This window comes from Phoxinus phoxinus (genome assembly GCF_949152265.1).
Source record: "Phoxinus phoxinus genome assembly, chromosome: 3".
NCBI classification, from domain to species: Eukaryota; Metazoa; Chordata; class Actinopteri; order Cypriniformes; family Leuciscidae; genus Phoxinus; species Phoxinus phoxinus.
This window is the reverse complement of record NC_136878.1, coordinates 1,140,564-1,153,822: the sequence shown is the minus strand read 5'-3', so window position 1 is coordinate 1,153,822 and position 13,259 is coordinate 1,140,564. Positions and strand designations below refer to the sequence as shown.

Sequence of the window (13,259 nt, the reverse complement as noted above, 5' to 3'; positions counted from 1 at the left end):
AGATCAGCTGGCAGGGGGCGGAGCCTATATCAACCAACCAATCAATCAATCAATCAATCAATCTAGAGCCGAGATGACCTTCAGGCTCCAGTTGAAGATTATGCGTCTGCTAGTCTTCAATGTATTTATAAAAGTGCAAATATTCCATCTTAGCACTATTTCTGCTCATAATGCATATTTATTATATCACTAAATATTACTTCAGATCAACATTTCACATTGCACTCGATTTGATTAATTTATTAATTCACTCTGAGTCTGAGTTCATAACATACTCTTGCTATTTATGCGTATAAAGAGACTTCAATCATCCGAATTGATATTTCTACTGTATTTCTACAGCATGTTTCATGTTTTTATTATTATGATTGCATAACAAACATAATCTTCAATGGTTAGTTCACCCAAAAATGAAAATTCATTCATCTTCGAAACACAAATGAAGATATTATAATCTGAGAGATTTCTGTCCCTCCATTGACACGCAATACCAGTTCGATGCTTCAAAACATTCATAAAGAGATTTAAAAACTAATCTGAAAACCTTTTCACAATATTCTGATTTTGAATTTGAGGTTTTCATAATCATAAGTTGTAAGCCATAATCATCAAAATTATAACAAATAAAGGCTTGAAATATCTCACTTTGCATGTAATGAGTCTATATAATATATTAGTTTCACCTTTTAAGTTGAGTTACTGAAATAAATGAACTTTTGCACCATTTAGTCCCAATATTCTGAAGAGACTCCATCACTTTTCATTGATTACAGAATTTTAATTTTTTGGCTGAATTATGTAATAACCCTTTGATCATAATTCCTATTTCCAGAGCTCAATTGTCTTCTCAGTTTTATGATCAAGATTCGAATGGCTTTGAAACCCGAACTCCTGAATCTCCTGCGGGTCTATATGAGGGTCACAGATGACATATTGATCAACTCTATTGGTTTTATTGATCCTGTTGATTGATTTGAAGCTCACGAAGCCAATATTGATTTCCTCACAGCCGGAGCCGGAGCCGGAGGAATATAAATACAGACCCGAAGCCGGCTGTGTATCGCCTGCGCTTCATCATCTGTGCTGCTGTATATCTCAGATCAGCCCAACCACACCAGCACACACTGCACACACCCTACATCAGATATCATCACAGTGACGTGTGTGTGTGTGTGTGTGTGTGTGTGTGTGTGTGTGTGTGTGTGTGTGTGTGTGTGTGTGTGTGTACGTGTGTGTGTGTGTGTGTGTGTGTGTGTGTGTGTGTGTGTGTGTGTGTGAACGTGTGTGTGTGTGTGTGTGTGTGTGTGTGTGTGTGTGTGTATAACGTGTGTATGAAGTGTGTGTATGGATGATGGATGATAGATGGATAGATGGATAGATGGATGATAGATGGATAGATGGATGATAGATGGATAGATGGATAGATGGATGGATGGAATAGATGGATAGATGGATGGATGATAGATGGATAGATGGATGGATGGATAGATGGATAGATGGATGGATGATAGATGGATAGATGGATGGATGATAGATGGATGGATAGATGGATAGATGGATAGATGGATGATAGAAGGATAGATGGATGATAGATGGATGGATGATAGATGAATAGATGGATAGATGGATAGATGGATGATAGATGGATAGATGGATGATAGATGGATAGATGGATAGATGGATGATAGATGGATAGATGGATAGATGGATGATAGATGGATGATAGATGGATAGATGGATAGATGGATGATAGATGGATAGATGGATGATAGATGGATAGATGGATAGATGGATGATAGATGGGTAGATGGATAGATGGATGATAGATGGATAGATGGATGATAGATGGATAGATGGATGATAGATGGATGATAGATGGATAGATGGATAGATGGATGATAGATGGATAGATGGATGATAGATGGATGATAGATGGATAGATGGATAGATGGATAGATGGATGATAGATGGATGGATGGATGATAGATGGATGATAGATGAATAGATGGATAGATGGATGGATGATAGATGGATGATAGATGAATAGATGGATAGATGGATGATAGATGGATAGATGGATGATAGATGGATGATAGATGGATAGATGGAGATGGATAGATGGATAGATGGATAGATGGATGATAGATGGATGGATGATAGATGGATAGATGGATAGATGGATGATAGATGGATAGATGGATATCTATCTCTGAAACGCTTCAGGAAAAAAAACACATGTGGGCGGGGCTTGAGTGTGTCTGTGTGAAATTGATTGGATGGTTGTGGTTTGCTACTGGCTGATCTCATGTGAGTGACAGGTTATAGCCCCGCCCCAAAACATCAGAGAAGAGAAGAAATGCTGCAAGAGGAACTTATTCTCATTCAACATTATGAACACAATGCCTTCCTGTGGCTCGAACAGTAGAGCGCTGGCAACGCCAAGGTCATGGGTTCGATTCCCAGGGAAAGCAAGAACTGATAAGAATGTAAATGTGTATCTTTAAAAGAAATCTTTATCTTTAATTTATATAGCCCTTTTTACAATACAGATTGTATCAAAGCAACTTCACAGTGATAACATGAAAATAATACAACAAAGTTTGCGATTAAAGGGATACTTCAGGATTTAGCATTAAGCTTTGTATCAGTAGAAAACCTGTAATATTTTCCCTGAGACGAGAGATATATGTATTTTTTGTCTGAAAAAAATCGTCAAATGACGAAAAAATTGTCATTCTGTGTCATCCGAGGCTTTTTTGTCCAGAGGCGAGAGACTACAGCCAGTAGGAGGCGCTAGATCCGCATGTGTTCAGCCCGCCCATAGAGGGGCGGGCAATGTAACTGAATTCATGCCGATTGGTGCGTCTCACAGGCGCCTCTCATCAGTAATCCCGCCACCGGCCTCACGCCGTTCTCCCGCGGCCGTCAGCCTCGTCCTGCTCGCCGCAGTAAACATGAGGAACGCCGACTGTAGAACGCTAAAGCCGAATCCCGGACATGTTGGGCAGACTCGTCACGGAGACTCACTAGTAGCCTAGCCTTGTTGTTTAACTGCGCTCTTACCGGCAGGCGTGGCTTGGGAGTGGCCTCATAGGGCAGCGAAGCAAGTGCATTCTGGGAGTTGTTGTCTTTCATCCGCATTAGCCAAAAATACATTTTCTGGCTTTTCTCAGTCTAGAAGGCTCCAACTTCTAAAATAATTTCACATTTCTACTACATAAATGACCCATTTTAAAGGAGAACTCGGGGCAATTTTTAAGTTAATCTTGATCGTTATACCTTTGTGAGTTCGGTCTATAGAAAAAAACCTGAACCGGATTGGTGCTTGCAACACGGAGCCGCTATCGCTAATGCCCAGAGCTCACTCCGCTAACGGCAGTTATGGGGCATATTCATAAAGAGTGTGTGTGCCTCTTAACAGACACAACATGCAATTAAAATGTCTGTCCAACATGAACAGGGTCCTTACATGACGACAAGATGCGTTTAGCAACTTAGCCATTGTTTAAATTCACCTAATAGTGTTTTAGAGACGGCTAGCTGTAGTCTCGCGCTGAAGTCCCGTGGGAACTCCCGTTGTAGCCGGGAAAGGTATTGTTGACGGAAGAGTGTGAGGGGAGTTCTTCGTCTGTATACTCGGGTTCGAATAAATAAGGACGACCATCAAACTCAAAAGCCTCTTCAATGTGTTCAAAATCTTCTATATTCTCCATAGTTACGTTACGAACCATTTCTTCTTCATTTGTGAGCAACTCCGATCATCACTCTTCTATTTCCGTCTGGTTTGGAGGTCGGAGTCATCACGCCGGTCTGGAGACGGGTTTGAGGATCAGTGCCGATGGCTGTCGTGTCGATGAGGCGTTCACCGGCCGGATGAGGCGGACACTTCAGGATGCGTCGTGGACATGTCCGGGCGCAGGTCCACCGTCTGATCCGGATACAGCCTGGATCCGGCGGACTGCGGAGAACCTCGGGATAAACAGAGACACTAATATTAGCATAGACGCCATCCTTCTCATGATGTAACGAGTACATCAGGATTAACGGGAAGAGTTCCCGGATCCGGCTGACTGTGTTATGTGTATGCTAGGACAAAGAGATTTGAACTGACAGAGTGTGTCTGCTTCCCGGGGAATGTTAGGGAGAGTGTTCGCTCAGTTCTGAATGATGCTCAACCCTGAAAACAATATCAGGTTTGAGTCTCTGAAACTCCACTGAGCTCTTAATGCGAATCCCTGAAATACACAAGAAGTGAGGAGAGATCATCGGCAGCAAACAGCTGAGCGCTTCTTCTGTCCTCCAGAGAACCTGTCATTCTAAACCACTGTTGTTCCTACATCACGCTTCTGTGTGTGTGTGTGTGTGTGCATTGAGGATCATCATCTACCTGTCACTTCCTAAACAGGGCATGTGTTATTTATACCGGCCAGTAGAACAGCGCAGCTAATCTACAAAAGCCCATCCATCCGAACCCATTGTCCAGAAGCATTCGGATCCAGCGACGGTCATGGTGAGTATCAGGATTTACGGATGCTTTGGGAATCACTCGTGCTAGTGATAGACTTCGGGATTTAATTCGAGATCCACCGATATATCGGTCAGAGTTATTAATCGGCTGAAACTGAGTTATTCTTCTTTTCAAAAACTTACCAATCAAGGAATAATGTACATATCAGTAAATAAATATTGTGTTAAATTAGTGTTCGCTTCATTTTTAGCATCTAATTTGCTGCACTTATGTTGTGTTTGTTAAAAATAATCAAGAAAACGCAGTTTTCGCTTAAATTATCATTAATCGTGTTCCAATATAACAATACTGTACATACGTTATTCACTCTAAAACATGCTGGGTTATTTTAACCCAAATCTGGGTCTAATATGGACAAACCTAGCCGTTGGGTTACATTTTTAAATTACATTTTTAACCCAACGGTTGGGTTTGTCCATATTAGACCCACATTTGAGTTAAAACAACCCAGAGTGTTTGTGTCAGTTTAAAAAACATACCAGCGATGAATCAAACAATAATGTGCTAAAATGTTAATAGTAAATATTGTTAAATAAATAAAATTGTTAAATAATTAAAAGTAAAAGTTTTCAAAGTAAATATTGAGTCATATTCATGTTCATTTCAATTTTGAGCATCTTATTTGATGCACTTGTGTTGTGTTTGATAAAAATAATCAAGCTAGTTTTATAGTTAATCATGCTCCAATATAACAATACATAATAACAAATATACATTTTAATTTAAATACAGGTGGAAAATTACCAGCTCATTATCTATTCAGTTTACAGACATACTTCAAACTTAAACTCAACCAAATTAAAAATACGATTATAAAACACCAATCTAATTTGCTGCACTTATGTTGTGTTTGATAAGAATAATCAAGAAAAATGTGTTTTCGCTTATAATAATCACAAGGAAGAGTCATAGTTAATCATGCCTCTGATATAACAACACTTAATCACAAATATTGGTAACACTTTATAATAAGGTTCATTAGTTAACATTAGTTGATGTATTATATATATATATAATATTATATTATTATTATTATATTATATATTTACTAACATGAACTTACCATGAGCAATACTTTTGTTATAGAGTATTTTCTAATCTTTGTTAATGTTAGTTAATAATAATCCAGCTGTTCATTGTGTGTTCATGTTAGTTCACAGTGCATTAACAAATGTTCACAAATACAACCTTTGATTTTAATAATGTATTAGTAAATGTTGCAATTAATATTACCTATATTAATAAATTCTGAAGAAGTATTGTTCATTCTTTGTTTGTTAACTAATGAACCTTACTGTAAAGTGTCACCACATTTTGATATAAAACATGCGATGTCCTGGTGGAAAATCATCTCTTCAGTTTACAGACATTTACTTCAACCTTAAAACTCAACCCAATTAAAAATACGGTTATAAAACACCTGTAAAAAGTCAATACAGAAAAATCCTTCAAAGAACTTTTTCTTTGTATCTTTTTTTCCCTTGTTGACAAATGCTCTATTTAGAGCGATGCTGCAAATGAATCATTGAGTTTGAATCATTGAATCATTGATTCATTTACAGTTTGAACAGATTAATGGGAATGAACGAGCTTGTTGCTGAAGTGTAAATGATAAGGGAGAAGCGTGTTGCTGAGGTTTGGTTTCTGCAGGCCCCGAAGAAGGCGAAGAAGAGGTCGGCAGACGGAGCGAACTCCAACGTCTTCTCCATGTTTGAACAGGCTCAGATCCAGGAGTTCAAGGAGGTCTGGTGGCTTTAACCTTCTCAATACACTCTTAAAAAATACACTGAAAAAAAAAAAAAAACTTTAAATTTTACGGTAAAAAATGGCAGCTGTGGTTGGCAGAAACCTACTGTAAAAATTACAGTAGCAACATTTTAGGTTTTACAGACTTAACTTAAATTTACAGTAAAAAAAACATGTCAGTATATGAAATAATGTTAATTTACTGACCTATTGAAGTATTAATATCTGTTTTGTACCATTGTAATACACTGATATCCACCAATCACAGTGGAGATGAGAGTCACATGATCAATCAAAGCTCATCACAAGCAGCTTTACAAGAAAGTTAATAGAAGCGAACACTATCACACACACACACACACACACACACACACACACACACACACACACACACACACACACACACACACACACACACTCACACTCACACACACACACACACACACAATTGTAAAAATGCAATAAACATTAATTTAACAGCATTAAATGTAACATAAAACCCTTAATGTACATAACTGATATTTCAACACAAATACATCAGATGTGAAGTGTCACGCAGGGAATTGTGGAAATGTCAATTTACGTTTTTTAACTGTAAATTATACAATGACTTGTTTTCACTTCTAAAAACTGTCAATGTAACCGTATTTTACTGTAAAATTACATTAAATGTACGGTTAGATCGATCACAGTTATTTACCGTATATAGTACGGAAACTTTCTTTTAACAGTTTTTCACTGTGTCATTTTTACGGTCTTTTACTGTTAAAATCACGATAATTTTTTATAGTGTAAAGTATTGAAGAACCATTTCTGCTTCCATAAAGAACCATTTATAAAAAAAAAGACCTGGTTTTCTGCTAATAAAAGAACCTTTAGTGGTTCATGGATGTTAAAGGTTCTTTAATATTCTGTCATCATTTACATATTCCGAGCCTGTATGACTTCCAAAAGCACAAAACCTGCAGCTCTCAAATATGATTCATGCATATTCCACAGGTTTGATCAGCTTCAGTTTGAGTTTAGTTTATTTGCTTTGAATCAGATTTAAATATTCATATTTAGATTCGGTCATTTTTGAGCGAATAAATTTAAATTTTACTTTTTTCCGATTTTTTTTTATTCCAAAAGATTGGTACTGGTAAATGTTTTGAAAAATTATATTTTTACTTTTTTCAAATTATATCTAGTGGAAGCGTTTTACTTTCACTTTTATTCTTTTTTCTTTTTTCTTTTGCAGTTGTAGAGTAAAACATGTTTTGGAATATACATATTTCATACAAAATTTTAAATTAGTATTTTTGTGCATTTTTCATAACAATAAAATTATAGCTTTTATAAAATGTATAAGTTCTTAAGTTTATACTTTTTCCACTAATCTGCCAACTATCTTCTTTAAAAAGACACTTTCCACACAAAAGTGAATAAATTGATCATATAACTACTACATAAATATAATTTAGTGCATGCAACCCCCCCAAAATACAAAATATTAAATTCAAAACATTATTGAACTAAAATATAGAACATTAATGGTCTGTGTGTGTTCTGATTTGCTCTGTAAAGAGCAGCTGCTGTCTGTGTTTCTGTAAAGCTCCCTGTGGAATATGATATTCCTGTCTGATCCCTATTGAGGGATGAAATATATATTTATAGAGACTCTCCTTAACATACCAGATTGACTGAATTCTGTTCGGATAACTGGCACTCGTGTGGCATTGTGTGACGCCAGCTCGACTATCTCCTCATCAAACTCCCACAAGCCCAAGTTATCATGAGCTGCTCTTCATATTCAGTTATAGTTCTTATGCTTCAATAAAATATACATCAGAGCTCAGTTAATAATAATAATAATTAATCTCCTGAAGTTTGAAACAATGTTATTTTATTATCACTGATGTAGCTTTTGTTAATATTTCGAATTCAATTTTATAGAATATTTTGTTTTCATATTATTTAAGTTAAAGTTTTAGTATTTAAAAAAAAAATAATTTGTATTAGTTTTAGTTGTTTAAAATATATATATGTTTATAGATTTTTTAAATATGTTTTAGTTTATTTAGAATTAGTTGTATTACCATTTCAACTCAAAGTAAACTAAATTAAAGTAAAATACTTTTAATTTTTTTATATTTTATTTTATTTATTTTATTTTATGTCAGAGCCCAGCACTTTTTTTGAGCACATCCGTGTAAGTAAATTATGTGTAGATATAATCATTTTAGTTAAATCAAAATGGGGGAATGAATTAGTTCAAATTGGCCACTATTAATATATATATATATACAGTATGTACAGTATAGTGTGTCACGTTCAAGGCTCCATATGTTTTATTTCCAGTAATGTAAATACTCTGCATGGTTTAGTTTTGTGTACTGGTGATGATAACTGGGATGATGATGTTCTGGTTCCAGGCGTTCACCATCATGGACCAGAACCGAGACGGGTTCATAGACAAGAACGACCTGAGGGACACCTTCGCCGCTCTCGGTCAGTCACACTAAACACACACACACACACACACACACACACACACACACACACACACACACACACACACACACACACACACACACACACACACACACACACACACACACACACACACACACACACACACACACACACACACACACACACACACACCAGAGAATACACACCTGCAATGTTCTGGAAAAAATACTTTTTAATAGTTTATTTATTTATTTATTGCACAAGTCATACATACATAAATGTTTAATCATTCATTCATTACGTGCATGACGTTGTTTCAACCAAATATTTGAGTCAAATATAGACAGAACTGTTGGTTTATACTGTATGTATATAATAGTAAATTCATTTACATTCAGTAATTTTTTTTATATTATACAGCTTTCCAATTCAGTCCCTTTTATATTAAAATTATATAATTTTGTTTCAACCTATGTTTGGGTCAATGGACAAACCCAGCTGTTAGTTTAATTTAGCTAATTAATATATGAATTAATATTAATATATTTTTTAAAATATTAAAATAATTTGTTTGGCTTGAAGTAAAAATTAATAAAATTGCTTTTATCGGCCGATATAGATATTATGTATGATAGTCAAACAAATAACAGAAATTGGACCAAAAACTCTCATGGCAAAAACAAAAAAATCACTTTACAATATTACATCTGGTTTGTGATACTTAAAAAAAAAAAAAAAAAAAAATTATTGGTTTGGGATACTAATATATGTATTGAATCCCATTTCCAATCATGCCCCTCTCCTGTGATCCCCCATGATGCCCCTGTGATCCCCCATGATGCCCTGTGATCCCCCATGATGCCCCTGTGATCCCCCATGATGCCCTGTGATCCCCCATGATGCCCTGTGATCCCCCATGATGCCCTGTGATCCCCCATGATGCCCTGTGATCCCCCATGATGCCCCTGTGATCCCCCATGATGCCCCTGTGATCCCCCATGATGCCCCTGTGATCCCCCATGATGCCCCTGTGATCCCCCATGATGCCCTGTGATCCCCCATGATGCCCCTGTGATCCCCCATGATGCCCCTGTGATCCCCCATGATGCCCCTGTGATCCCCCATGATGCCCCTGTGATCCCCCATGATGCCCCTGTGATCCCCCATGATGCCCCTGTGATCCCCCATGATGCCCCTGTGATCCCCCATGATGCCCCTGTGATCCCCCATGATGCCCCTGGCTGCAGGGCGGGTGAACGTGAAGCAGGAGGAGATCGACGAGATGCTGAAGGAGGCGTCCGGCCCGATCAACTTCACCGTGTTCCTCACCATGTTCGGAGAGAAGCTCAAAGGCAGGTTTGCAGGAGCCGCGGCTGAACATGTGACGTGTGTGAGTCCTGTCAATCAGAGAGTGTGTGTGTGTGTGTGTGTGTGTGCCTCGGGTTGTGTGTGATCGGCAGCCTTGCTGTGTGGCGTAAGCGATGTTTTATGTACCCTTGAATGCCAAAGCTGTGTATCTCTGAAAATATTTGAATCCTTTCTGTAAGAAATTTGATTGGTGGATTCAAATAAAGAAATCAAATGTGTCCCACAGGAGCCGATCCCGAGGAGACCATCCTGAACGCCTTCAAAGTGTTCGATCCGGAGGGCAAGGGGATCCTGAAGAAGGAATAGTAGGATATCCAGTTATTCATGTTGTGTCCGACCACACACACACACACACACACACACACACACACACACACACACACACACACACACATTTATTTGTGGCTCATGTGGATGAAACACAACAACTCCCAGAATGCAGAGGCCACGCCTCCCGATTACAGAGCCACGCCTCCCGATTACAGAGCCACGCCTCCCGATTACAGAGACCACGCCTCCCGGTTACAGAGGCCACGCCTCCCGATTATAGAGGCCACGCCTCCCGGTTACAGTGGCCACGCCTCCCGATTACAGAGGCCACGCCTCCCGATTATAGAGGACACGCCTCCCGATTACAGAGGCCACGCCTCCCGGTTACAGAGGCCACGCCTACCGATTACAAAGGCCACGCCTCCCGATTACAGAGGCTGTAATTTATTTATTGATCTAGTCATTTAAAAGTAAATAAAATAAAAAATAACAAAAAAATCTCCCAAAAATTGCATTAAAAAATATGATAAAAAATTAAATAATATAAGCTTGACAAAAAAGAAAAAAAGTATAATTTTAGGGCGTCGGGTCGTTTTGACCCGCAAAGGAAAGTGCGAGGGAAGGATTATGCAAAAACTCACTTAATTTTGATTGATTTCTCCAGAAAACAAGAAATAATATCTTTTTATATAATCTAAATATAATTTTATATAATTTTGATATTTGGACTGGAAACGAGACAAAACTTCTACTGAACACCCAGATTTGAGGTTATGGATGTTTATTCTGAACGTGTCTCTCTTCAGTGTGACTGAGATGTTGACCACACAAGCGGACAGGTTCTCCACAGAGGAGGTGAGGCTGGTGCTGATGCTGACGGTTGCCGTGGTTACAGTGACATCTTCATCATCCTCATCACTGACTGGTGTGGTGTGGTTTTCAGATGGAGCAGATGTTCAACGCTTTCCCTCCAGATGCGGCGGGAAACCTGGACTACAAGAATCTGGTGCACATCATCACTCACGGAGAGGAGAAGGACCAGGAATGACCCGGGCAGGCCTCAGCCAATCACGGCGCTCCCTGCGCGCTCGGACACGCCCACTGATCTATGATTGACAGGTGTGAAGCTTGAGGTCGCTGATGTGAGAATGCTCAGATTTTTTTATTTTTTATGTATGTGATTAACTGTATTCTTGGCATGTTTACCTGTCAGCATTTACCTGCAGAATACTGTCGTGTGTAAATAAACCAATCGACATGAAATACTGATGCGAGTGTAAATTATTTTTATCATGTTCGGTCCTGTTTAACGAACAAAAGCCAGTTCCGTAATGACATTTTTCAGGATTCTTTGATGAATATAAAGTAAAAAGAACAGCATTAATCTGAAATAGAATATTCTGTAACATTAAACACTACCGTTCAAAAGTTTGAGCTCAGAATTTTTATTTTATTTTTTGGGGTAAAGAAATTAAAAATGTATACTTTTATTCGTCAAGAATGCATTAAATTGATCTAAAGTGACAGTAAAGACATTTATAATGTTATAAAGATTCTATTTCAAATAAATGCTGTTTTTTTACTTTCTATTCATCAAAGAATCCTGAAAAAAAATGTTCACAACTGTTTTCAACACTGATAATAATCATAAATGTGTCTTGAGCATCAGATCATCATATTACACTGATTTCTGAAGGATCATGTGACACTGAAGACTGGAGTAATGATGCTGAACGTTCACAGTAATAAATTACACTTTACTGTATATTCACATAGAGAACTGATGATTTACATTGTCATAATATTTAACAATATTACTGTTTTATTTGTGCATTTTTTAACTAAATAAATGCAGTCTTGGTGAGCAGAAGAGACTTCTTTTAAAAACATTAAAATCTTCCCGATCCCAAACTTCAGATTCATGTTTGTTCTTGTGAGAAATGGAATGATGCGTTTCTGGTGTGACGTCAATGATTGTCATCATTGGATCAGGTGTGTGTGTGTGTGTGTGTGTGTGTGTGTGTGTGTGTGTGTGTGTGTGTGTGTGTGTGTGTGTTTTCTGGCTCTCAGAACAGGTGTCAGTTCCCTTATTTTCTGCCGGGATAAAGTCAAAGCCTGCACTGTTATTTCTGTGTGTAATCTAATACAGTCCGAGACAATGAGTCTAATCCTGCTGTCACACACACACACACACACACACACACACACACACACACACACACACACACACACACACGCCCACGCCCACGCCCACGCACACGCCCACGCACACGCACGCACGCACACTGAGACGCACACACACACACACACACACACACACACACACACACACACACACACACACACACACACACACACACGCACATTGTTTTCCAGTACAAATCATTTAAAAAATAAAGACTTGAGAATCAAAATTACTGTTTTTTAAACAATAAAATTACAAAATTATTCTCTGAGTGAGTGAGTGAGTGGAGGCGGGGCTCATTTGCATATTCAGAGAACAAGTGTGTCGAGTTACATTCAAGACTTTTAGGTATAGCCAAGGAATTTTTTTTTCAAGGAAAAAACATTTAAATATGTAATTTTTGTGACCAAATGTGAGTTTTAAGGGAATTGTTATATACAGGGGGACTTTACGATATCAAGTATTGTTTTCTAAAAAAAAAAATCAATCAAAATTTCTGCCATGGGTCACTCTTAGAAAAAAGTTCTATACAGAATATAGGATTCTTGAATTTAATTTCAATGAACCCCATATGCCAAAAAGATTATATGCTATATAAGATATACACCTCAGTGTGTTATTATTCATGTTTGTTTGCTATATAGTTTATGTGACTGTGTTGAATTTCTTTGAATTGCAATTATTTCTGTCCATTATAATTCACAGTTA

General features: G+C 37.7%; 1 protein-coding gene across 1 annotated transcript; it reads left to right on the top strand.

Annotated features, from left to right (window-relative positions):
- Nucleotides 1-4,398: 4,398 nt before the first annotated feature.
- Nucleotides 4,399-12,274, top strand: myl2a (myosin, light chain 2a, regulatory, cardiac, slow). The gene is made up of 7 exons (XM_079606918.1): nt 4,399-4,510; nt 6,179-6,271; nt 8,689-8,764; nt 9,976-10,080; nt 10,323-10,401; nt 11,173-11,221; nt 11,310-12,274. Exons 1-7 carry the CDS (start codon nt 4,508-4,510, stop codon nt 11,412-11,414), a joined length of 510 nt encoding a protein of 169 aa, XP_079463044.1. The 5' UTR covers nt 4,399-4,507; the 3' UTR covers nt 11,415-12,274.
- Nucleotides 12,275-13,259: the final 985 nt, after the last annotated feature.